The 25,728-nt window shown below is 35.7% G+C and overlaps 1 protein-coding gene across 5 annotated transcripts in view; it reads left to right on the top strand.

Annotated features, from left to right (window-relative positions):
* The window catches only part of GALK2 (galactokinase 2), a 136,946-nt gene that overhangs the window by 14,162 nt on the left and 97,056 nt on the right, over positions 1-25,728 (top strand). For all 5 annotated transcript variants that reach the window (XM_072808455.1, XM_072808456.1, XM_072808458.1 and 2 more), the window contains exons 2-5: positions 3,345-3,433; positions 6,219-6,342; positions 15,891-15,981; positions 19,047-19,193. In XM_072808455.1, coding sequence (XP_072664556.1) covers positions 3,345-3,433; positions 6,219-6,342; positions 15,891-15,981; positions 19,047-19,193 — 451 coding nt within the window. The remainder of the gene's footprint in view (positions 1-3,344; positions 3,434-6,218; positions 6,343-15,890; positions 15,982-19,046; positions 19,194-25,728) is intronic.

A 25,728-nucleotide genomic window follows, 5' to 3' on the forward strand; every position in this document is an offset into this window, starting at 1 on the left:
AAATTCAGCGGAACTTGAATTTTGTCTGCATATGATTTCCACAAGCAGAAACAACATGAACCTCTTTTTGAGGCTAGTGGGGTAATGGAAGCCAGAAAACTAGGAGTTACATGCTTCTCCCTCTCTCTCCCTCTTTCTTACTTCTAATTGGTCACCAATTTCTATGGATTTGACTTTTTGAATATCACCTTAATTTAATTTTCACCTTTCTCTATCCCAATCACTAATGTACCCTCAGCCTTTCTCTCTAGGTTTACTACAAATGGCCATCTATTGGATTTCCTTTTTTTTTTTTTTTTTTTTTTTGCTTTGTCTTCCTATAACCCATCTTTCATACATTTCTCAATGAGCTTTTTCAGGTGTGAAACTGATTAATATCATGCTATCTGTAAATGTGTGTTCACATTCATTGCCTATGGGTTAAAAGCCAGATTCCTTAATAGGCCCTTTAAGACCTGGAGTTTGATTACCACAAGCCTCCTCCTCTGATGTATTTAAATCCTAATTATAATTTTCTGAATACAGTATGTTGGGTCTTTTCATTCCATTTGCCTAGAATACATCACTTCATCCCACTTGTCTGACATCATCCTTTAAAATTCAACTATTATTGTTTCTTGGGGAGTCTTCTCTAACTTATCCTCCCCCTTCTGGATTTATTTTACCACCTTCTACAGTAGGGATGAAATAGCTTTTCTCTGTGCTCCCAAAGGACTGTGTTTGTCTGGCTTATCACTCTATTGTCTCTATATTGTACTTTTTAGTTTAGCTATCTTTCTTTTCTGCCAGATTTTTCCTAGAGGCCAGGGGCTGTTATTAATTTCTAAGAGTACTTAGAAAAGCACTAGTAAATGCTTCTTTAAAAACAAAAAAAAATTTTTTTAAGTAGGGCTTGAACTCGACCTTGAGATCAAGAGTCAGATGCTTAACCCACTGAGCCACCCAGGCACGCCTTAAAATTTTTTTAGTTATTTTGGAATAATTTCACGTGCATAAAAGTCAAATATAGTAAAAAAAATTACCATATACTCTTATCCCAGATTCTCCAAGTGGTAACATTTTACCTTACTTGCTTTATAATTTTTTGTTTAATATATGCATACGTTCTTCTTACATATATAATATATATTATAAATTATTATTTGTAACGAATATATTATTTATAATAACTATATTATATAGTTATTGTATATTTAATTATATATTATATATTATTAATATATGAGAATTTACTGATGTGTTCTTTATGATTTAATATATGATGAATATTTGTGAATATTCCATGCTTTCTTAAGTTATATACCCCATTATCAGAGTATGATGTTAAATATATGTGCATATTCATAATCTACTTGATCAATTTTGTTGTTTGAGTCATTCTTTCTTTTGTCCATCTGATCTGTTATTATACTGAGAATGGTATTTTTTAAGTCTCTTATGTTAGTATATTCCTGTCTGTATTTCCTTACATTCCTTATAATTTTTGCCTTATTAAAATGGTTGTAGTTTCATTTGGAGGCATTTCTTAAACTATTGCCTTCATTTTGAAGCCCTCAGCATTAAGAATTTTCCTTGTATGCTCTTTGACTTACATTCTATGATGTTTGATATCAAGATTACTACCTCTGTTTTCTTATTGTTTCCTAAGCTCTGCCAACCAGATTATCTTTTTTGAGAATTTGAATCAATGGGCACAGAGATCTAATCAGATACTATGGGACATTGGAGCCATTAAATCTTGTAGAGTTGTCATGAAAACGGAAGGTATGGAGGAACAGAAACTAAGATGCTAACAGAGGCAACTGAAATGTGAACAGCATTGAGCAAAGGGAAGTAGAGATGGTGTCTTTGGAGGGATGATGGAATTAGACATGAAAAGAGAACCAAAGACACTAAAATAAGCAGTTTCTGACGGCTGTCTGATTCTTTAGAGGCCATCTTGAATAACTTCCAAAGATATTCAACATCTCTTTCTATTATTATAATAAGTTTCCTTTTTCCTTGAGCTGGTTTTGGTGTGATTTTCTATTTCTTACAATGAATTCATCTTTAAGATCAATTAATGAGTCTTGAATATAGTAAGCTTTTATAGATATTTATTGTCCTGGTGTTATTATTCAGATACACTATGATGTGGGATGATAATCAATGAGACGTATTCATTCATAGAAGTGCTTTGAGATTACTTAATGGTATACAATTATTAAATCTATTATAAGACTTTTGGATCTAGAGGAGGCGTATAAGGAATATTTAGTCATATTTTCTATAATTTCACAGAAGAGAGGCCAAGGGAAAATGATTTGCCCCACTGGAATTAGAACTGTGGTCTCCTGATATCCAGTCTAGTTTTCATTTGACTACTTGTACTGAGTTGCATAGTGACTCCTCACCCCCAACCCATTCACGTCCATCTGGAACCTCAGAATGTGACCTTATTTGGATTAGCATCTTTATATAATTATTTTATCAAGTTAAGATGAGATCATAGTGAATGAAGGTAGGCTCTAATTTACTAAGACTGGTGTCCTTATAAAAAGGAAAAACAGAGACACAGATAGAGACACAAAGGGAATTCTATGTGGTGACAGAGGCAAAATTTGGAGTGATGCAGTTGTAATCCAAGGAATGCCAAGGATGGATGGCTATTACCAGAAAGTAGAAAGAGGCAAGGAGGGATTCTCCCTTACAGGTTTTAGAGGTGCATGGCTCTGCTAACACTCTGGTTTTGGACTTCTAGCCTCTAGAACAGTGAGACAATAAATTTTTATTCTTTTAAACTACCCAGTTTGTAGTATTATGGTAGCCCTAGGAAACTGAAACACTACCCTATACTCTTTCTTTTAGTATAGAGATCCTTCTCTGAATATCATTAAGAATTCTGGGATCCCTGGGTGGTGCAGCGGTTTGGCGCCTGCCTTTGGCTCAGGGCGCGATCCTGGAGACCCGGGATCGAATCCCACGTCAGGCTCCTGGTGCATGGAGCCTGCTTCTGTCTCTGCCTCTTCTCTCTCCCTCTCTCTCTCTGTGACTATCATAAATAAATTAAAAAAAAAAAAAGAATTCTACAGAAAGTTATATTCTTTGTACTTGAGGAAAATAGTTTTTCCTGTTGAATACATTAGTCTTTTTTACTCTTCTGTGTTCTTAGCTATACACTATGTCACTTAGGGAATTATCGTATTGTCGTATCCTAGGATTTTCAAAGAAGTATGTCAGTAAAAGAATTTTGCTTTTCTTTTTAGAGATAATTAATGGTGGTAGACATATGAAATGTGTGTATGTATATTTTATGGATTTTTCTGTGATACAGATATTGTGATGTATTGTACTCTTGCTTTCAGATTCCTGAAGCTAAAGGAGATGTTTAACTCTAAGTTTGGATCCATTCCCAAGTTTTATGTTCGAGCACCAGGAAGAGTCAACATAATAGGTATTTCAGAAGTTCCTTCTCTTGACTCCTAACTCTTGGAAATGAACAAGGGGTATTGGAAGGGGAAGTGGGCGGGCGGATGGGGTGACTGGGTGATGGGCACTGGGGGGGGGCACTTGATGGGATGAACACTGGGTGTTATATATTGGCAAATCGAAGTCCAATAAAAAAATAAACAAAAAACAATAAAAAACAAACAAAAAAAAGAAGTTCCTTTTCTAATTTTTTTTCCTCCTTTGGTAAGATTGAAATTTTTGTTAAAATCCTGTTTTTTTTTTCTTAATTTTTCCCAGGAGAACTGAGAAGAGTATTTCATATAGTAAGATAAGCTTTTGTATTAGGGAACACACTATGTTTTCATCTATCCCAATGCATGTTATTAATGTTAATTTTTTCCACTTATTTAAAAAATTTGTTGAAACCTGGTTATTGATATTGTTTTCATGGGCAGCCCATGTGGCTCAGCGGTTTAGCGCTGTCTTCAGCCTAGGGCCTGATCCTGGAGACCCAGGATCAAGTCCCACATCGGGTTCCCTGCATGGAGCCTGCTTCTCCCTCTGCCTGTGTCTCTGCCTCTCTCTCTCTCTCTCTGTGTCTCTCATGAATAAATAAATATAATATTTAAAAAAAGATATTGTTTTCATGAAAGATGAAAAGATTTTTTTTGTGCTGCAGGTTAAATTTTTAGATTGTGGTGAATACTCTTGGTGGTTTTACATTTATTCATTGGATTGGAAGAATACTGGGAAGCCCTTTTAAAAGTGTAGTGACATGTTGGGAGCACCTGGGTGGCTCAATCGATTAAGTGTCTGCCGTTGGCTCAGGTCATGATCTTAGGGCCCTGGGATCAGAGGCCTGAGTCAGTTCCCTGCTTGTCAGGGAGTCTGTTTCTGCCTCTGCCTCTGTCCCTTCCCCTCCCCTCGTCCATCCCCCATCCACCCAGGATGGGTAGGAAATATCAGAAAGGGAGACAGAACATAAAGACTCCTAACTCTGGGAAGTGAACTAGGGGTGGTGGAAGGGGAGGAGGGCGGGGGGTGGGGGTGAATGGATGATGGGCACTGAGGGGGACACTTGATGGGATGAGCACTGGGTGTTATTCTGTATGTTGGCAAATTGAACACCAATAAAAAATAAATTTATTATTAAAAAAATTTTCTATAATTGAAAATGTAAGCATACAAAAAATAGTTGGAGTAATATAATGAACTCCCATGTAACTGATATCTAGCTTCAATTATTATTAACTCAGGCAACTTATTTTACTTTGAGGCAAATAATGGGGGCTTTTTTTTTTTTTAAAAAAAAAGGGATGTTTGAGCATGGTTAAATGAAGGAGGGAGGGGGAATGGAGTAAAGCCAGTGGAGAGAGAGATTGTAGATAACTGAGAAGGGAGGAACTGATGGAGCAGATTTCCTGAAGTCAAGAGGGGCTGGTACCTAGGGCATCAGAAGAGGGCAGCTTTGACTCTTTTAGCAGCAGGCAAAGAAAGAAAAGGATGCAGTTTCATGTAGATAAATGTATAACTTTCTCCTTGTGAAACCACTGTTTTATATCCCTGTCTTTTTGAAGGAAGTTTGTGAGAATGACAGCTTTGAAAACTACTTCTCCGTCATTGTCAATCCATAAAAAAGAACCCAACTCTTTATCATTTTATTTTATTTTATTTTATTTTATTTTATTTTATTTTAATTTTTATTTATTTATTATAGTCACAGAGAGAGAGAGAGAGGCAGAGACACAGGCAGAGGGAGAAGCAGGCTCCATGCACCGGGAGCCCGACGTGGGATTCGATCCCGGGTCTCCAGGATCGCGCCCTGGGCCAAAGGCAGGCGCCAAACCGCTGCGCCACCCAGGGATCCCTCATTTCATTTTATTTTTATCTTTTTTTTGAAAGATTTATTTATTCATGAGACACACACACACACACACAGAGAGAGAGAGAGAGAGAGAGAGAGAGGCAGAGACACAGGCAGAGGGAGAAGCAGGCTCCATGCAGGGAGCCTGACATGGGACTCCCAGTGGGAGGCCTGCTTCTCCCTCTGCCTATGTCTTTGTCTCTCTCTGAATAAATAAATAAAATCTTAAAAAAAAATTGGTTAGGCATTTAGTTATGCCACAAATTTGAATAAAGCAAAGTCCTCAACTTAGCATGTTGGCTAATAAGGAAGGATGAGGTAATGTAAGGCAGAGTGTGCTAAAGGCTTCAATTGTTCATATTTTAAAAAATTACTTCTTTATTTATTCATGAGAGACACAGAGAGAAAGAAGCAGATACACAAGCAGAGAGAATAGCAGGCTTCAGGCAGGGAGCCTAATGTGGGATTCGATCGGGGGACTCCAGGTTCACGCCCTGGGCCGAAGGCAGACGTTCAACCGCTGAGCCACCCAGGAGTCCCTTCAATTGTTCATATTTAACAAAGTAATAGGAAAGAGCAACAGAGAAATGAGATAGTAGTTTTTTTGATACTCCATATAACTAGTCACAAAACAAGATGTTTGAAGATGATCACTATGAATTATAAAGTAGAAAGAAACTTGTGAAGATTTAAAGGAATCTAAAAATTAACAGAAACTAATAAATAATATACTTATTCTAGCAGATGTTTCAGGCTAGAATGTCTGGGAGAAAAAGAGAACTGAATCATTTCCAGTGCATAGTATTTTTATTTTCTGTTAAAACCTGACTTGTGGTCAAATTTTTCTTGTATATCAGCCTACTTTGAGTTTCTCTTATTTCTTATGCTGCAATATTAAAAATTCTTTCTCTTTTTTTTTTTCTAGGAGAACATATAGATTATTGTGGGTACTCTGTTCTTCCTATGGCTATAGAACAAGATATGTTAATAGCTGTGGAGCCTGTGAAAACACAAACTCTTCAACTAGCAAATACAAATCCCTTGTACACGTGAGTATTTAGGATTGATACTATGTGTAATGGGGTGTGTGTGTATGTGTGTGTATTCATATCCAAATGAACTCTTTAGAAGAAATCAAATTTGTAATAAATCATTGAATTTATTGAAAATTTACATCTTAAAAAAAAAAAGAAAATCTATATCTTACTTCCCAAAAGAGTCTAAGGCTTCTCTTTCATATTTTTCATTTGCTCATTCATTTGAGAAACATTTCCTGTAGACTTACTATGTGTATGGCATTGTTTTAGATACTGGGCCATACAAAACTTAAAATAACCCTGTCCTTTCCCCGAAGGTATTCATTATCTGTGTAGGTAGCTGTCTTCAGCCAAATCAGTGGTGGTGCCTTTCTGGTATTACTGGGGCACCCTCTAATTCTCTCGTCATAACATTTTATCACATTATATTATGATTACCTGCTTACTTGCCTGTATTCTCCCAGTAGATCATAAACTCTGTGACATCAGGTACTGTTGTGTCTCCAGTGCTGTAGGCTCAGTGTCAAACTTCAGGTCTTGTGCATAGTATACATAAGTTTCTAGTGCATATGTTTTATCAAGTTAGGGACATACTTTGTATTTCCTGTTGTTTTTGAGTTCTTAGTTTGCTGAGATTAAAAGAAATTTGTTAATGGGTATTGAATTTTATTAAATCTCTATTCAGTATTAAATAATGGTTTAAAAAAAGTACTATGAATTACACAGATGGGTTTTCTTTCTTTTTTTAAGATTTTATTTATTTATTCATGAGAGGCAGAGACACAGGCAGAGGAAGAAACAGGCTCCCTGTAGGGAGCCTGATGCAGGACTCCATCCCAGGACCCCAGGATCATGCCCCGAACCAAAGGCAGATGCTCAACCACTGAGCCACCCAAGTGCCCCTGATAGGTTTTCTAATGTTGAGCTATTTTTGCATTCCCGGATATGTCCTACTTGCTTATAGTATAGTTTGATGGACTTGATTTGCTAATTACAAAAAAAGATTTAGGAATATGTTTGGCACTTTGTATTTTTGGCTTATTATTCATTGGCTAGTTTGCTTACAGTAATACTAGTTCATTCAGTGAATATTTTTTGTGTGCCATTAATAAGGCACAATACAGGTTGTGCAAAATACAGAAATTTCTGACTTTTATGTCCTAGCCTCAGCAATCAGACAACAAAAAGAAATAAAAGGCATTCAAATTGGCAAAGAGGAAGTCAAACTCTCCCTCTTCCCAGATGACATGATACTATACATAGAAAACCCAAAAGACTCCATCCCAAGATTGCTAGAACTCATAGAGCAATTCAGCAGTGTGGCAGGATACAAAATCAATGCCCAGAAGTCAGTGGCATTTCTATACACTAACAATGAGACTGAAGAAAGAGAAATTAAGGAGTCAATCCCATTTACATTTGCACCCAAAAGCATAAGATACCTAGGAATAAACCTAACCAAAGAGGTAAAGGATCTATACCCTAAAAACTACAGAACACTTCTGAAAGAAATTGAGGAAGACACAAAGAGATGGAAAAATATTCCATGCTCATGGATTGGCAGAATTAATATTGTGAAAATGTCAATGTTACCCAGGGCAATTTACACGTTTAATGCAATCCCTGTCAAAATACCATGGACTTTCTTCAGAGAGTTGGAACAAATTATTTTAAGATTTGTGTGGAATCAGAAAAGACCCCGAATAGCCAGGGGAATATTAAAAAAGAAAACCATAGCTGGGGGCATCACAATGCCGGATTTCAGGTTGTACTACAAAGCTGTGGTCATCAAGACAGTGTGGTACTGGCACAAAAACAGACACATAGATCAATGGAACAGAATAGAGAACCCAGAAGTGGACCCTGAACTTTATGGTCAACTAATATTCGATAAAGGAGGAAAGACTATCCACTGGAAAAAAGTCTCTCCAATAAATAGTGTTGGGAAAATTGGACATCCACATGTTGAATTCTTTAAAGAAAACTTTAAATTGCCTCAAACACAATTTTGTGTCATTATTTGTAAACATTTAAAACTGTCTGCATAATAATTTGTTGTATTGATTTACTCAAATTTACTTTACCATTCCCACCATCATAAATATATGGTTTCAGTTTCATTTTTTCTACAAAAGCAGAGCCTGAGACAGACCTGAATGAAAGTAGAGTATTTGGAATATGATCCCAGGTATGGAACTCAAACAACATGGAGAATGATTTAGGGAGGCAGAGATGATTCCTAAGGTAGGTAGTCCTTGCTGTAGGTAAGGGGCTTCATTCTATCAGCACTCCTAGGAAGTATGCAGCATGCCTCCCAGAATTGTCCATATGTTGTGCAACACTCATTGCATGGAGGTACCATAATTTATCTATTCACCATTGATGGGCATTTAGATAGCTTTTGGCTATTATGAACAATGCTGTTGTGGATATTTGTATACAAATCTATGTGTGGACATGTATTTCATTTTCTTGGGTAACTATCTGGGACTATCTAGTTCACCTTTTTAAGAACTTGCCTAACTGTTTTCCAAAGTGGTTGTACCATGTTTCATTCCTACTACTAATGTTCCATTTGCTCTACATTTTTGCTAACCTGTCTTTTTAAAATTTTGGTCACTCTCATAAGTGTGTAGTATTACCACATTGTGTTTTTTATTTTTAATTTTAATTTCTGTAATGATGTTGAACATCTTTTCATGTACTTGTCACCTAGATATCTTATTTGTTGAAGGGCGTATTCAAATCTTTTGCCCATTTTTAAGCAGGATTTTCATTTACTATTGACCTGTAAGATTTTCTTTTATACTGTAGCTACAAGTCTTTTGTCAGATTAATATTTTATAAATATTTTCATTCAGTCTGTGACTTGGATTTTCATTTTCTTTACTATGTCTTTTGAAGAATAATAGTTTTTAACTTTGATGAAGTATAATTTATTCATTTTTTTCATGATTTATATAGTTTTAAAAAAGATTTAATTAATTTATTTGATATATAGGGAGAGAGAGAGAGAGAGAGAGAGAATGAGTGGAAAGGGAGGGACAGAGGGAGAGGGAGAAGCAGACTCTCCACTGAGCAGGGAGCCTAACTTGGGGTTCTATCCCAGGGACCTGGGATCATGGCATAAGCCAAAGGCCAATGCTTAACTGATTGAGCCACCCAGGTGCTCCTCATGGTTTGTAGTTTTTGGCTGTTTTTAAGCACCCTTTGCCAAACCCAAGGCACTAAAAGTTTTTCTAGTGTTTTCTTCTAGAAATTTTATGATTTTAGCACTTATATTTAGGTCTATGATCCACCTTGAATTAATATTTGTATGTAGCATGAGATAAGGGTTGAGCTTTATTTTTTTGCATATGGCTATCCAATTGTTTCCCACCATTTATTGGAAAGATTATCATTTCCCATTGAATTATCTTGGCAACCTTTGTTGAAAAGCAGGTGACAATAAATGTATGGATCTGTTTCTGGACTCTATTCTGTTTATTGTTGCATTTGTCTATCTTTTTTTAAAGATTTGTTTATTTATTTGAAAGAGAGAGAGAGAGAGAGAGCATGCACACATGCATAAACAAGGGGAGGGACAGAGGGAGAGGGAGGGAATCTCAAGGAGACTTCCCACTGAGCATGGAGCTCCACTCTGGGCTCGTTGTCATGACCCTGAGATCATGACTGAGCCAAAATCAAGAGTCAGATGCTTAACTGACTGAGCCATCCAGGTGCCCCATATATTTGTCTGTCTTTATGCCAATATCACATTATCTGAAAACCATAGCTTTAAAAAAATTTTTTTTTGACTACGGTTGATATACAATGTTACATTAGTTTCAGGTGTACAACATAGTGATCCAACTTCTTTATACCTTCTGTTATGCTCATAAATATGGCTACCATCTGTCACCATACAATACTATTACAATATCATGAATATATTCCCTATGCTGTGCCTTTTATTCTGGTGACTTACTCATTCCATAACTGGAAACCTGAATCACCCCTCTTTTTCATCCATTTTGCTCATCCCCTCACTCCCTTCTGGCAACCATCAGTTTATTCTCTGTTTTTAGATCTGGTTCTGCTTTTTGTTATTTATTCATTTGCTTTGTTTTTTAGATCGCACATATAAGTGAAATCATATGGCATTTGTCTTTCTTAGTCTGACTTATTTCACTTCTCATAATACCTTCTATGTCCATCCACATTGTCACAAATGACAAGATCTCATCCATTTTATGGCTGAGTAATATTTCATTATATATATGTACTACATTTTCCTTATCCATTGATCTATTGTTGGACACTTAGGTTGCTTCCATATCTTGGCTATTATAAATAGTGCTGCAATAAACATAGGGGAGCATATATCTTTTTGAATTAGTGTTTTCATTTTCTTTGAGTAAATACTTAGTAGTGGAATTACTGCATTGTATGATGTTTCTTATTTTTTTAAGGATTTTATTTATTCATTTGAGAGAGTGTGAGAGAGAGCATGAGCTGAGGGAGGGGCAGAGAGAGAGGAAGAAGCAGACTCCCCGCTGAGCAGAGAGCCCAACACAGTGCTTGATTCCAGAACCTGAGATCATGACCTGAGCCAAAAGCAGACAACCATCTGAGCCACGCAGGTGCCCCACCTTGTATGATGTTTCTATGTTTAATTTTTTGAGGGACCTCCATATTGTTTTCCCCAGTGGCTGTATCGATCTATACTCCCACCAACAATGCATGAGGGTTCCTTTTTCTCCATGTCCTGTCCTTTTGATCCTAGCCATTCTGATAGGTGTGAGATAATATCTCCTTGGGTTTTGATTTGCATTTGCCTGATGATTAGTGATGTTGAGCATCTTTTTGTGTGTCTGTTGGCCATCTGTGTATCTATTCAGATCCTCTCCTCATTTTATAATTGGATTGTTTGGGTTTTTTGATATGAGTTGTATAATTTCTTTGTATAGTTTGGTTATTAATCTTTATTAGATAGATCATTTGCAAATATCTTCTTCCATTCAGTAGGTTGCCTTTTTATTTTGCTGATGGTTTTTTTTATTTTGATATAGTCCCAGTAGTTTATTTTTGTTATAATAAAAAATAAACTTGCCTGAGGAGACCTATCTTGAAAAATGTTGCTACTACTGATGTCAGAAATTATTGCCTGTGTTCTCTTATGGATTTTATGGTTTCAGATCTCACATTTAGCCATTTTGAGTTTGTTTTTATGCACAGTTTTAGAAGTGGGTCCTGTTTCATTCTTTTGCATGTAGTTATCCAGTTTTCCAGCACCATTCATTGATGAGACTGTCTTTTCCCCATGGTATAGTCTTATCTCATTTGTTATAGATTAATTGACAATATATGTGTGGGTTTAATTCTGGGCTCTGTATTCTCTTCCCTTGATCTAGGTGTCTGTTTTTGTGCCAGTACCATACTGTTTTGATTACCACAGCTTTGTAGTATATATTGAAATCTGGAATTGTGATACCTCTACTTTTGTTATTCTTTCTCAAGATCACTTTTGGTATTTGGGATCTTTTGTCCTGTACAAATTTTAGGATTATTTTTTCTAGTTCTGTGAAAAATGCTTCTGGTACTTTGATAGGGTTTGCATTGAATTTGTAGATTGTTTTGGATAATATGGACATTTTATCAATATTAATTCTTCCAATCCATGAACATAGAATATCTCTCCATATGTTTGTGTTGTCTTCAGTTTCTTTCATCAGAGGTTTATAGTGCAGAGTACAGGTCTTTCATCACCCTGGTTAAGTTTATTTCTAGGTATTTTATTCTTTTCAGTGCAATTGTAAATGAAATTGTTTTCTTACTTTCCCTTTCTGCTATTTTGTTATTAGTGTGTAGAAATGTTACCAATTTCTGGGCATTAATTTTGTATCCTGCAACTTTACTGAATTCATTTATTACTTTGAATAGTTTTTTTTTTTTTGATGGAGTCTTTAGGGTTTTCTGTTTATAGCATCATGTCATCTGCACATAGTGACAGATTAACTTCTTCCCTACCCATATTGTGCCTCATTTCTTTTTCTTGTCTGAAAGCTGTGACTAGGACTTTCAGCACTATGTTTAATAAAAGTAGGGACAGTGGACATCTTGTCTTGTTTCTGATCTTAGAGGAAGAGCTCTCAGTTTTTCACCATTGAGTATGGTGTTAGCTGTGAGTTTTTCATCCATAGCCTTTATGATATTGAGGTATATTCCCTCTAAACCCACTTTGTTGAGAGCTTTTATCACAAACAGATGTTGAATTTTGTCAAATGCTATTTCTGCGTCTATTGAGTTGATCATATGATTTTTATCCTTCAGTTTGTGGATGCTATGATGTTGACTTGCGAATATTGAACCATCCTGCATCCCCAGAATAAATCCCACTTGATTGTGGTGAATGATCCTTTTAATGTATTGGTTAATGTGGTTTGCTAATTGAAAATTGTAGCTTTATAAGAAGTCCTGGAATCAGGTGTAAGACATATCTAACATTGTTTATCTTTCTCAAATTAATTCTGGCTATTCTAGATCTTTTGCATTTCCTTATTAATTTAATTTAATTTAATTAAAAATATTTTATTTATTTATTTGAGACAGAGAGAGAGAATGAGCCAGGGGATGGGGAAGAGGGAAAGGGAGAAGCAGATCCACGCTGAACAGCAAGCCTGATGTGAGGCTCGATCCCAGGATCCTGAGATCCTGGGATCATGACCTGAGTTGGAGGCAGATGTCCAACCAACTGAGCCATCCATTAATAAGCCCCCCTTATTAATTTTGGAATTAGCTATTCAACTTCTATGAAAGAGCACACTGAGATTTTATTGGAGTTATACTGAGTGTAGAGATCAATTTGGGAAAAACTGACATCTTAATAGTATTTACTCCAATCTATGAGTGTGATATATCTGTCCATTAATTTAGGTCTTCTTCAATTTTTCTCAGAAATACCTTGTTGCTGTAAGGGTATATGTCTTGTACATTTTACCTTAAACTTTTCTCTAAGTGTTTATTTTTAAAAGGATTTTATTTATTTATTTGAGATAGAGTGAGAGAAAGCAAGCATGATCTTGGGTGGGGGTGGGGCAGAGGGAGAGGGAGAAACAGACTCCTTGCTGAGTGGAGAGCCCAATATGGGGCTTGATTCCAGGACTCTGGGATCATGACCTGAGCCAAAGGCAGACACTTAACTGACTGAGCCACCCAGGCACCCCTAAGTTTTTTTTTTTTTTTTTATGATACTGTTATTGTAAATGGTCTAGCCCAGTGTCTGGCACACACAAGGTAGACATTGGGCAGAACAAGTCAATCACTGAATAAAATGTATAGGTGGAAATAATGTAGTAAATCGTAACTGTTCATTTTTAGGACTTTTTCCCTAGCATTCTGCAACATGGATGCAAGAGTGGAGAAAGCAGATGGGTGATACAAGTTAGGAATTGATGGGAAAATGTGTGCCTGTTTTTGAATCTTAGGAAATGGTTGGGCAGAGAGGCAAGACATGGATGCTAGAAAGAACAGACATGAAATAACTAGTCAAAGAGAAGTCTTTTCTATGACAGATTTAAGCTATGTTTCTAATTCTGTAGGAACTGGCACTTTTCAGCTTTTTCTTTGATATTTCTCATGTAGCTTCCTGCATCTATAACAAATTTTCTCCTCTTCTTCTTTCAGTATATCACCAGCCCTGACTCCTTCCTGGTTTTCTTTTCTTTGTGGTGACTTTCAAGATTTTGCTTAACTAGAAACAGAATCTGATCAGTTTTGCTAACATAATTTTATCTGCTTTCCAAATTATGTGACTTCTTGTTGACTGTGAGCAATATATTTTAACTTCTGTGGCTGACAGTAAAATGCTTGTGAGCTGGAGACATACTGTGTGTGTTCTTGGAGAGTCACTCAATCTCTCTGAGCTCCCAAGAAGGCCTCACCTCTCCACTCTAATATGCTGATTATAAAGTTGATGCCCTCTTGATCTCATATCCCATTCCATATTATACACCATCGTGTGACAATAGTGTGTGATTATGATTTGTGTTCATGTTTCAGCTAGATTACAAATGCTTAGAAGATAAGCCCCTTGCCTTTTGCCTTTATATTCCTATGAATGCCTTGCATACTTAAATATTTTTTTAGAAGATGATGTGTCCATGTTATTCTTTTTTAAGATTTTATTTATTTATTCATGAGAGAGACACACACACACAGAGTGAGAGAGAGAGAGAGAGAGAGAGAGAGAGAGAGGCAGAGACACAGGCAGAGGGAGAAGCAGGCTTCATGCAGGGAGCCTGGTGTGGGACTCAATCCTGGGACTCCAGGATCACGCCCTGGGTGGAAGGCAGGTACTAAACTGCTGAGCCACCCAGGGATCCTGATGTGTCCATGTTACTGAATTAAGATAATGCATGGAGGGTACCTACTACAGGGTCTGGCGCATAGTGGGTGTTTAGTAAACTAGGTCGAAAGCATGTTCAGTCAATATAGGGAATGTTTCTTATTTCCTCACTTTTTAAATGACTCCCTCCTCCTCCATTTCATGTTATTTTGTCCTTTAGCTGATATAGAAGCCTATTTATCTATTTTTAATTTTGAGATAATTTTTGACTTACAAAGAACTCACAAAATAATATAAAGAATTCCTACATATCAACTGATATGTTCTCAGTGCATGATATCAAGGAGGCACATGATGTCCCTTATTGGTGGTGTTAATTTTAATCATTTGGTTAAGGTGGTGTCTGTCAGATTTTTTGTCATAAGACAAAGAACTTTTGTCTTGCAAAGTATTTTTCCCTTTTCAATAAGTATCTGATGGGGAAATACTTTGAATCTATGTAAATATTTTGTTTCTTATCCAATTTTTACTCCCTAACTTTAGCATCCATTGATAATTCTTTCCTGACACAATTATCATGGAGTTTACCAAATAGTGATTTTTTTAATTTCTGTCATTTCTACTTCATCTATTATTTGGCATTTTACTCTAAGGAAGAGATTTTCCTTCTCCTTCATTTAGCTAGTTTTTCATTTGTTAATTTGTATCAGTATAGAGTCATGGACTCTTACTCAATGAATTATGATACATTAGAATCACCATTACTTGTTTTGTTTTTTTCTGTCTTCTTCTTAAACTGTGCAGATGGTAAAATTTGATGGATGGCAGAGAGTATGGGGAGAGAAGTCTTTGAGTACCATTACAGTTAGAGGTATGCCAAGCAGCAAACCCCAAGGATAAGCATTTAGTGATTTACATCAACATAATAAGGACCATCATGAAATTAAAAATGTTGTAGATTATGCTGAAGTATATTGGTTCCTCTCTGTTTCAGGAAATAGAAAGGGTCAATCAGATGTAGTTTAATTGTAAAGGTCACTATAACTTCCCTTTTAGCATGTGGGGATGTATGTTGTTTTTGAACGGACTGTGAAGTACATAGATGAAAATAAGTCGAAAATGAAATTTCAGTATCACTGTCTTGGCACAAGATGGCAGCAGTAAGCCATTGATTTTGCAGCCCTTTTTTTTTTTTTGTTACCTTTAAAATTAATGGTGTCTTTTGTTTTTGCAGGGACTTCAGTACTAGTGCTAATAATATTCAGATTGACAAAACTAAGCCTCTGTGGCACAACTATTTCTTGTGCGGATTTAAAGGAATTCAGGTAAATTGGTTTATAAGGCAACTACTAGCTGTTGAACTTATAATGTGTATTATATATCAATAATTATTTTATTTTACTTTATTTTATTTACTTTATGTATTTTTTGGTCACCTTTCAATGCTAACTGATGTTTCTGTTCTATTTTGCTGATTTATATATTTCAGAGGATAATGCAGATAAGACTGTTCCTGGGTGGTGTTCACAGGGGCAGGAATGGTTGTTCATTGGTTACATCTGACAAAAATCCTTCTCTTTTTAAAATCTTTGTTCAAGTTTTCTTTTGAAGGATGCAATCTAGTAATATATATGTTCTGATGATATGTAGGTATGTAGTGTAATAGGATTTAAAATCCAACAGCCCTAGGTTTGAATCTGAGCTCTACTCAGCTGCCTAATTCAACCTCTAATTGTCAGGTTTGTTATCTGTATAATGATGTCTTTGCCATCCAGCAAAGAGTTGTTACAAAGATTACACAGTGCTTGACGCATAGTAGGCATTCAATAAGTAAACAACTAGTATTGTTATTACCACTTCAGATGGGGTTAAAAAAAAAGATGTAGTGATGAAGTTAGCTAGGATAAGCATTTTCCTTAGAAACATTGAATAATTACCACGACATCTCTAATGTCATGGGCAAGAACAAAAAAATGAAATGTTTCTACTTTTTCTCTGAATTAAAAAGTGTAAAGATGAAAAGAAAATTGATTTGCTAAATCATTTTGATTTGTTTGTTAAAATCCATGTTTTAGAGTTTGTATTCTTTACTGTCTGGTGGTCCTATATGAAACTTTGTCACGAGTAGCTTAGGACTCAGTGGCATATCCATTACAAAAAAGAATCACATTTATCTCTGATGTGTAGTCCTGTACTCTAGTTATGGTGGTTTTGGTCTTAAGAGTTCCTGCATTCATTTCTTTCTTTCTTTCTTTCTTTCTTTCTTTCTTTCTTTCTTTCTTTCTTTCTTTCTTTCTTTCTTTCTTTCTTCTTTCTTTCTTTCTTTCTTTCTTTCTTTCTTTCTTTCTTTCTTTCTCCTTTTTCTTTTTCTTTCTTTCTTTCTTTCTTTCTTTCTTTCTTTCTTTCTTTCTTTCTTTCTTTCTTCTTTCTTCGTTTTCCTTTGCCTTTTTCTTTTTCTTTTTCTTTCTTCTTCATCCAGACACATGGTAATAACTTATGGGAAGAGGTATTGGCAGCTTTTAAATCTTCAAGATATTTGGCTTATCATATGCATTAGTGGGAATTATGGTATTTGGAAGGATTTGCCTGGCAAATGCAATTTGATCTTCCTTATAGCAACATGCCTTTTATAGCATATGGGTAAAGTGACCTAAATACTGCATGTTGCTTTGGATTGTTTTTGAGAATTTGAGGTCTTACAGCCTTCTTTTTCGGTTTGACAACTTATGTGCAAAAGTAGGTTTGTACAATAAACTTTTGGCAGAGAAGTAATTTAAATGTTAGCTTGTTTAGAAACCTTCAAATTCAAATACTAGAAAATATCAGGATAATCTGTTTATATTAAATTGAACATGTTATCCTTTTGGGATAGAGCTATTACAGAATTTGGCAAAATCCATTTACATTTTTGAATCTGTTGTACATTTTAATTTAAACATTGTGTGATAAGTTTGTAAGTATGATTCACATTCAAGATACACTGTGGATCAGTTTATGGTTAAATATATAGCATTCTCCAAGGATTTTTTTTAAACAAGCTGTCTGATGTTCTTATGAAAGGGCATTGGCAGCAGCAGTATTTCAGTTTATAATTTGTTTGTATTTCTGGAAAGGAAATTTTTAGATGACTTGAAATCAAGAAGAGAAGTACATCCAACAGAATCTCTTTTTTTTTTTTTGTGGTGTGTGAGTCTTGCCAACATAGGAAAAAAGGACAAAAAAAAAAAAAAGGAAAAAAACAGCCTTTAATTTGCAGAGTTCTGTTGTTACTTTGGTTATTCTAACTAGTTTACTGAAATTTCTCCCTAGAATAATATGTATGATGAAATGCATAATTATGTAATATAATAGTATTTTGTATTTTGGTCTTGAGCTGTTTGAGTAATTTGCAAACATGATGGTACTTTTTCTAGAGGAGGAGATGGCCTTGCATTTATTTTTAATCCTAAACCACAAAGATTAAGATATAATCTTATAATATCATCCTAAGTGTCATCCTAGATATTCATCTAAGTATTCTGGAGATTTCCATCTTTAGATCAGAGTCTCATTATTTCTTTGGGCTTTCCTACTTGTAAAAATAAGAGTTTCTCTGCTTCGTTTAGAGTCTGTGTTCTCATTTGTGGCTGAATTCTAATTTGGCCGTCTTGAAAGCTACCATATGGTTTAACTGTATCTATAAACTCTAGTAAAAATCTGGATTTCCTCATATGGCTGACTTATATTAAATCATAGTGACAGTATGCTGGCCCATGTTTCTGACTGCAATGGAGAAGTTCTCAACCAGAAATCAGAGACCTGGGTCCTACTCCCAGCTCCCTATATGTAATGTTGGAAAAAACTTTTAATCTTTTGATGCCTATGTTTTTCCATAAGTAAAATGAAACTGAAGAAATTTAGAACACTTTTTCTTCAGAGGACCTCTTGAAGAAAGATACTCAATAGAAACAAGCTAGTGCTTTGTGTTAGACTTTCACAGTCATGGTGTGTTGGGATGTGGTACATGGGATTTAACCTGCCTTACTAATATTGTATATTTCTTCTCTTGCTACCTGAAAAATTGAATTATAACTGTCTAATATTTTTTCTATATTTATTCAAATCAACATTCAAAGAAAAGATCATCCAAGGTAATTTTAAGAAATGGATCAATAGCTTTTTGTTGAAAAAAGTAAAAAATAATCTTCAGATTACCGAACCCTATGGCCAAGAATCATTAAATGAAATGTCATGTATAGACTCAACTAAATTGGATTGCACAAGTCATTTCTATAAATAGCATAATAAGTCCATTGATAAACGTTTACTCTCTAGGGAACGAAAAGAATGTTTTACTTCTTCTCAAATCCAACACCAAAGTTACTAGCACTTTTTCTCCTTCTATTCTTAGGAACACTTTGGTCTTAGCAGCCTGACTGGAATGAATTGCTTAGTGGATGGAAACATCCCACCAAGTTCTGGACTCTCCAGCTCCAGTGCTTTGGTCTGTTGTGCTGGCTTGGTGACACTTACAGTGCTGGGAATGAACCTATCCAAGGTAACAAACTTGAATATGTTTACCTCACCGAACTCTCTCTTTCCAAGGCCATTAGTATCCGAATCTCAAAATTATAGTATCTTCGTTTGATTAAAAACTTGGCCTTATCTGAAAGGACTCTACACGTGGGCATGCTCTGTAACCTAAGAAATCAATAAGTCTTGCTTATGACAAACCATGATAAGATATCTGATACTTTGGAAATAATAGGCAGATATGTGAATAACTGTATTAAAATGTTCTTACATTAAGTGTGGAGTTTGAATGCATAGACATCTTTTTCGATCACTTCACTAACAAGTTCAGTTTAGACCAAGAAATTATAGGCCTCATTGTTGGACCTGCTTATTTTCAACCGAAACCTTAAATTAAATATTTGACAGGCACTGGGTAAAAAGGGTAAAGAGCAGGCAATAAAGGAACTGAACAGCATATCTGTTTATACTGGCAGGTTAGTCACTGACATAAACTTAAAAAAAAAAAATTGCATTACAAAGAGGAAATGCTTATTTAAAGGAAACATAAATCCTGCGAAAGGTTAGAAAGCCTCAATTTTACAAGTTCACATAAATCTCTGATTCTGCAGTTCAGAGCAGGTGTGCTCAGCTTTAATTAATGTTCTAGAGTTCTGGTTCAAGCAAAATGTTATCATAGGTTCTTTTTTATCCCATGTACATAGATGGTTTGGGGAGGGCATCAGGCAGAGCAAGAGAAAGTCAGCCATATGCTTTGTCTTCAGCCTGTTTCAACTGTCAGTTTGAAAATTTTATGTGTAAGAGGAAAAAGAGAAAGGATAAAGCAAAGGCTCAGATAGAGTTCTCCTTGGCTGTCATTTATAACTAACTACACGTTAGTTACCTCTTTGTAAGCTATGGCTTATTTGGTGTGAAGGGTAACTTACTTGTTTTTTGTTTATTGAGAGGTAAGAAAGCAAGAGAAAGAAAGTCCATATGTAAAATGTACTTCCATTGGTACTATGTTTAATCTGATGGTTTATTTGTTTATTCTCTTGGTCATCATTCAACCATTATTTATTTAGTGGCTACTTTCTACCAAGTAATGTTCAAAGCATTGGAGCTATAATAGGTTCAGTTTTAATCCTCACAGTGCTTATGATCTAAAAGGGGAAGAGAGACAAGTAACAGGCAACTATAACAGAGTGTGATAAGTGGATAAGTAGTGTGCTCTGGTTGCACACTAAATGCAGATTTAGAGAGCATGGAGACTTCTAAGCAGAGACTTAAGGATTTGTAGATGATAATACTGGTAACATTGATAGGCATGTAATAGGTGGAGGGAAACTTGTGTGGGAATATTTAGAGTAAGAGTGATCATAGATTGTTGGAGGAACTAAAGGGGGCTTAATTTGGCTGGAGTAATTTGAATGACAGGATAGGAGACCAGGTGCTGGGGCTTGTAAACCATGTTGAGGAATATGGGCTTTGTCTTTTTAGGAGTGTAAAACCATTTCAGGCTTTTAGGAAGAATGTAACATGGTCTTACCTATATTTTATGAAGATCACTCTGGCTGTATTATAGAATCTAGATATGAGGATAGTAACAATATTAGTAGGAGGGAATTGATTTGGTCTAGGGAAATGGCAATGAGAATGGAGAGACCTGGATCATAGACTTAAAGTACATCTCAGACAGAATCAATAAGACTTGATCATTGATTGGGTATGGGGATGAGGGGCAGAAAAGAGTCAAGGATTTTACCCAGATCTCTGGCTTGGTGTGATTCACTGGAATAGGAATATAGATGAAAGTGAAATGTTGAATAGGGGGAATCTGTGGTCATGCTGATAGAGTTATCTAGTGTTTAGTCACAGACAATATTCTTGAAGGTCAGGAGGAAGATCTGGACTTGAGATGACCCATTTGAGAGTCATTAGTGTTAATTGGGTTTTGAAGCCATAGGAGTAGAGAAGAACATTCAGTGGAAGAGTGTAAGTAGGAAGATAAGGAAGACTAGGACAAGGGGAACAAGGGCTTGACAAGCATGAACATTTAAGGGATGGGCTGAGGAAAAGATGTCCACTAAAGAGACTCAGAAGTAATCAGATAGATAGAAGGAAAATAAAAAAAGATGAGACAACAGCAAAGACAAGGAAGAGAGTATTTCATGAAAGCAATGGTGTCTAATGCTACTGAGATGTCAGGTAAGACAAAGACTAAGAAGCATCCATTGGATTTAGCATCAGAGAAATTGAAGAAAACCTTGGCAAGAACAGTTTAAAATAGGAATGAGTTAAAGGGTCTATGAGAGGTGAGAAAGTGGGTCAGTTCAATTGGTACAAAAAATCTGACTGTGCTGGTGAAAGAGATAATCTGATGTCTGTGGTGAGGGTGAGGTCAAGGAATTCATTTATTAATGAAAGGATTGGTGAAAAAAATTTTTTTTTGCATTTTTTTGGGCCTTTAATGGTTTCCTTTAGTATCTAAGAGAAAAGAAGAAAAAAATGTTGAAAAATGTTGAAAAAACCCAATTGAAACTTTGGAATTAATTTTAGCTATCTCTGTGTTTTCAAAGTCAAAAATAGCAAATGTGTTGGCATGAAAAGAAATACATGGATCAACAGAACAGCATAAAGAGCCCAGAAATAAACCCATGCATATATGGTTGATTAATTTATGACAAAAGTGTCAAGAATATATAACGGGGAAAGGACTGTCTCTTCAATAATTGATGTTGGGGAAAGCTGGACAGCCACATGCAAAAGAATGAAAATTGAACTGCTGTCTTATACCATACACAAAAATTAACTCAAAATGGATTAAAGATTTGAACACAAGACCCGAAAAACTCCTAGAAGAAAACATAACCATTAAACCCCTTGACACTGGTGTTGGTAATAATTTTTTGAATTTGACAACAAAAGCAAAAGTACAAAAACAAAAATAAACAAGTGGGACTACATCAAAATAAAAAAAAAAACTTTTGTACAGCAAAGGAAACCATCAACATAAGAAAAAGGCAATGTACTGAATGGGAAAAAATATTTGCAAATATTTATCTGCTAAGGGGTTAATATCAAATATAATAAAGAACTCATATAATTCAGTAGCATAAGAACAAATAATATGATTAAAAATGGGGACACCTGGGTGGCTCAGCGGTTGAGCATCTGCCTTTGGCCCAGGGCGTGATCCCAGGATGCTGGATTGAGTCCCACATCAGGCTCTTTGTGGGGAGCCTGCTTCTCCATCTGCCTATGCCTCTGCCTCTCTCTCTCTCTCTGTGTCTTTCATGAATAAATAAATAAAATCTTTAGAAAAATAAAAATAAAAATGGGCAGAGTGTCTGAATAGACATTTTTCCAGAGAAGACATACAGATGGCCAACGGACACATGAAAAGATGCTTAACATTACTTATCATCAGGGAAATGCAAATCAAAACCACAATGAGATATCATCTCACAACTATCTGAATGGCTAGTATCAAAAAGAGAAGAAATAAGTTGTTGGTGAAGATGTGGAGAAAAGGAAGCCCTTGTGCACTGTTGGTAGCTATGTAAATTGGTGCAGTCACTATGAAAAACAGTATGGAAGTTCCTCAAAAAATTAAAAATAGAGCTACAATGTGCTCTAGCAATTGCATTTTTTGGTATTTATCTGAAAAAATTGAAAATGTAAACTTGCATCCCTATGTGCAATTATATACACCCCTATGTGAAAAACGATATATGCACCCCTATGTACACTGAAGCATTATTTATAATAATAAGGATACAGAAAAAACCTAAGTATCTGTTGGTGGATGAATGAAGAAAATGTAGTGTATATGTACAATGACATATTAGTCAACCATAAAAAAGAATGAAATCTTGCTAATTGTAACAATATGGAGGGAACTTGAGAACATTGTGCTCAGTGAAATAAATCAGATAGGAAAAGACAAATATGTATGATTTCACTTGTCCAATCTAAAAATATATTTTTTAATGTTTTCTTTTATTATTTTCATTTTTAGAGAGGGAGAGAGAGGTCAGGGAGGGGCACAGGGAGAGGGAGAGAGAAAATCTGAAGCAGATTCCACGCCCAGTGTGGAGCCCAGTGTGGGATTCAATCTCACAACCCTGAGATTATGACCTAAACTGAAATCAAGAGTTGGATGCTTAACTGACTGAGCCACCCAGGTGTCCTTAAATTTTTAAACCTAAGCTAATAGAATACAGAGAACAAATTAGTTGTTGCCGGGGGCGGTGGTTGGGGGATGGGTGAAATGGGTACAGGGAGTCAAAAGGTATAAACTTCTAGTTACAAAATAAATAAATCATGGGATGTAATGTATAGAATGGAGTATAGTTAACAATACTGCATTGCATATTTGAAAATTGCTAAGCAAGTAAATCTTAAAAGTTCTCATCACAAGAAAATAAAATTCTATAATTATGTATGGTGATGAATGTTAAATAGACTTATTGTGGTGATCATTTCACAATATATACAGATATCAAATTACTATGTTGTATGTCTGAAACTAATATAAGTATGTCAGTTATACTTCAATTAAAAATTGAATAAAAAATAACAAATACATTTTTATCAGAACTGACTCCATTGTCTAAGGGGAACAATATATATATCCTAGCTTTCTCTGCTAGTTTAAGTTGCATGTATAATGCTTATATTTCATAGGGGCTTAGCATCATTATTTGGAGAGTTTCTTTGCTATAGTAAGAATCTTAACTGAAAGGAAGCCTAATTTTCTCAGAGCCTTTATAGTTAAGTGCCAATTGTTGACATAGAACATAAGAACTCAATGGACTTTAGAGATGAGCTAGTTCAAACATTTTTTAAAACTGATGTATCAGTCAGTGTCCAATAAGGAAGAAATGGCACTCAGAGTATAATTGAAAACAGTTTAATAAAGAGACTATTTACAGAGATGTAGGCAGGGTCAAAGGAACCAACTAGAAAGAGTTCCCTTGTGAAACCAGGAGCTATTATACTGTAGGGGCTATGGCTATAGAGTAATGTTGCCAAAGATGCAATGAGGCAGGGAAAGAGTGAAGTGGGTAGGAATGGCAGTGAGTGGAATGGGAGAGGAGAGTTGTCCATAGAGGTCAGTCTTCTGGGGCACAGAGAAGTGTGAGAATGGAGGGGCAGGACGGCAAACAGAATAACCAGCCTATCTGATAAGAAAGATAAATCCCACAAAGAGATTGATCACTTATCTCTTCCAATTGATGAATAATCCCCTCCCAATTAATATGTACACCCAGTGTTCCCTATTAAGTTGCAGATAGTAATTACTACAAATGAGATATGACAAGTAGATATGGAATTTGTTAAGTCATTAATAAATGAAATATTGTATGTCTGAAATCACTAAAACAAGAAATTCTGGAAGACTGAAATTACAAATGAGAAGGAAACTGGCAGGAGAGAATATGATGTAATAAAAAGACCTATGAAATAGAAAGGTTTCAAGATGCCAAACCAAAGAACATATCTACTCTTTCTTTCTCCAGCCCTCATTTATTTTTTTCTCAAAAAAAAAAAAAAAATCATCCTCAAACCATAGAGAAAGCAAGAAAAAGGAGGCACAAGCTCCATCTTTGATAAATCAAGGTGATATAAGTAACCCTAAACCACAAGATATAAAGATGGAAAGTAGGTGGAAGGATGGTGCATGACTTAGCAGAGTGAAGAAATGTCAGAGCCAAGTGCCAGTGAAAGGAAATGCAGATGGAAGGCAAGTTGACTCACAGCTGTCTGGAAAGGCTTAGGAATTCGAGGTACCCAGTACCATAGAAAGTAGGGTGATATGGTGAGTGGGACTCTATTTGAAAGCTTTTATGAGGAGAAGATAGATCTTTAGAGCCTACTCTTAACTCCATAAACAAGGAGACCATTCCCCACCCCCAGTTTTGTAGGCATCTCTGGAGAAACAATCAGAGATAGTCTGGGAACACTGAGCACTGAGAAAGTCACTGATGAGAATAGAATTCAAAACTGGGGGATTACAGGACATTCTACATTTGAACAGTGAAATTCCCAACTCTCTTCCTGTTCTCAGCTCTAACATACTGGCAGTCTTACCACTATGCCAGGAATACTGGACGATCCTCCTCAGAAGAAATGGAACCATCCTGGGGAAGAGACCTATAGATACTGACATTTCACCAAATGTGACTTCCTCCCGCAAAAATTTTCCAGCTACCTATAACCTGATTAGAGGCTCGCGTACAAAGTTTCAACTCACCTTTCTGGTGATTCACTCTTAAATATGAAAGGGCATCAAAAGATAATCAGACTTTGGAAGAAAGCTTCCAACATGAAGCAAACAACCAGAGAAACAAGGATTAAAAAAGGAACTCAGTGAAAACAGAGACAATGTTGAGAGTAGGAAAATGCTTCAAAGAAGCCATGATATCCTCAGAGAGATAAGAGAAAATGTTGAAAAAGAGCAGTTTTATTTTTTTGAAACGGACCAAACAATAAGAGCTTTTTTTTTTTTTTTTTTAAGATTTTCTTTATTTATTTATGAGAGAATCAGAGAGAGAGAGGCAGAGACATAGGCAGTG

Source organism: Canis lupus, chromosome 32 (genome assembly GCF_048164855.1).
Source record: "Canis lupus baileyi chromosome 32, mCanLup2.hap1, whole genome shotgun sequence".
In the NCBI taxonomy this organism is placed as follows: domain Eukaryota; kingdom Metazoa; phylum Chordata; class Mammalia; order Carnivora; family Canidae; genus Canis; species Canis lupus.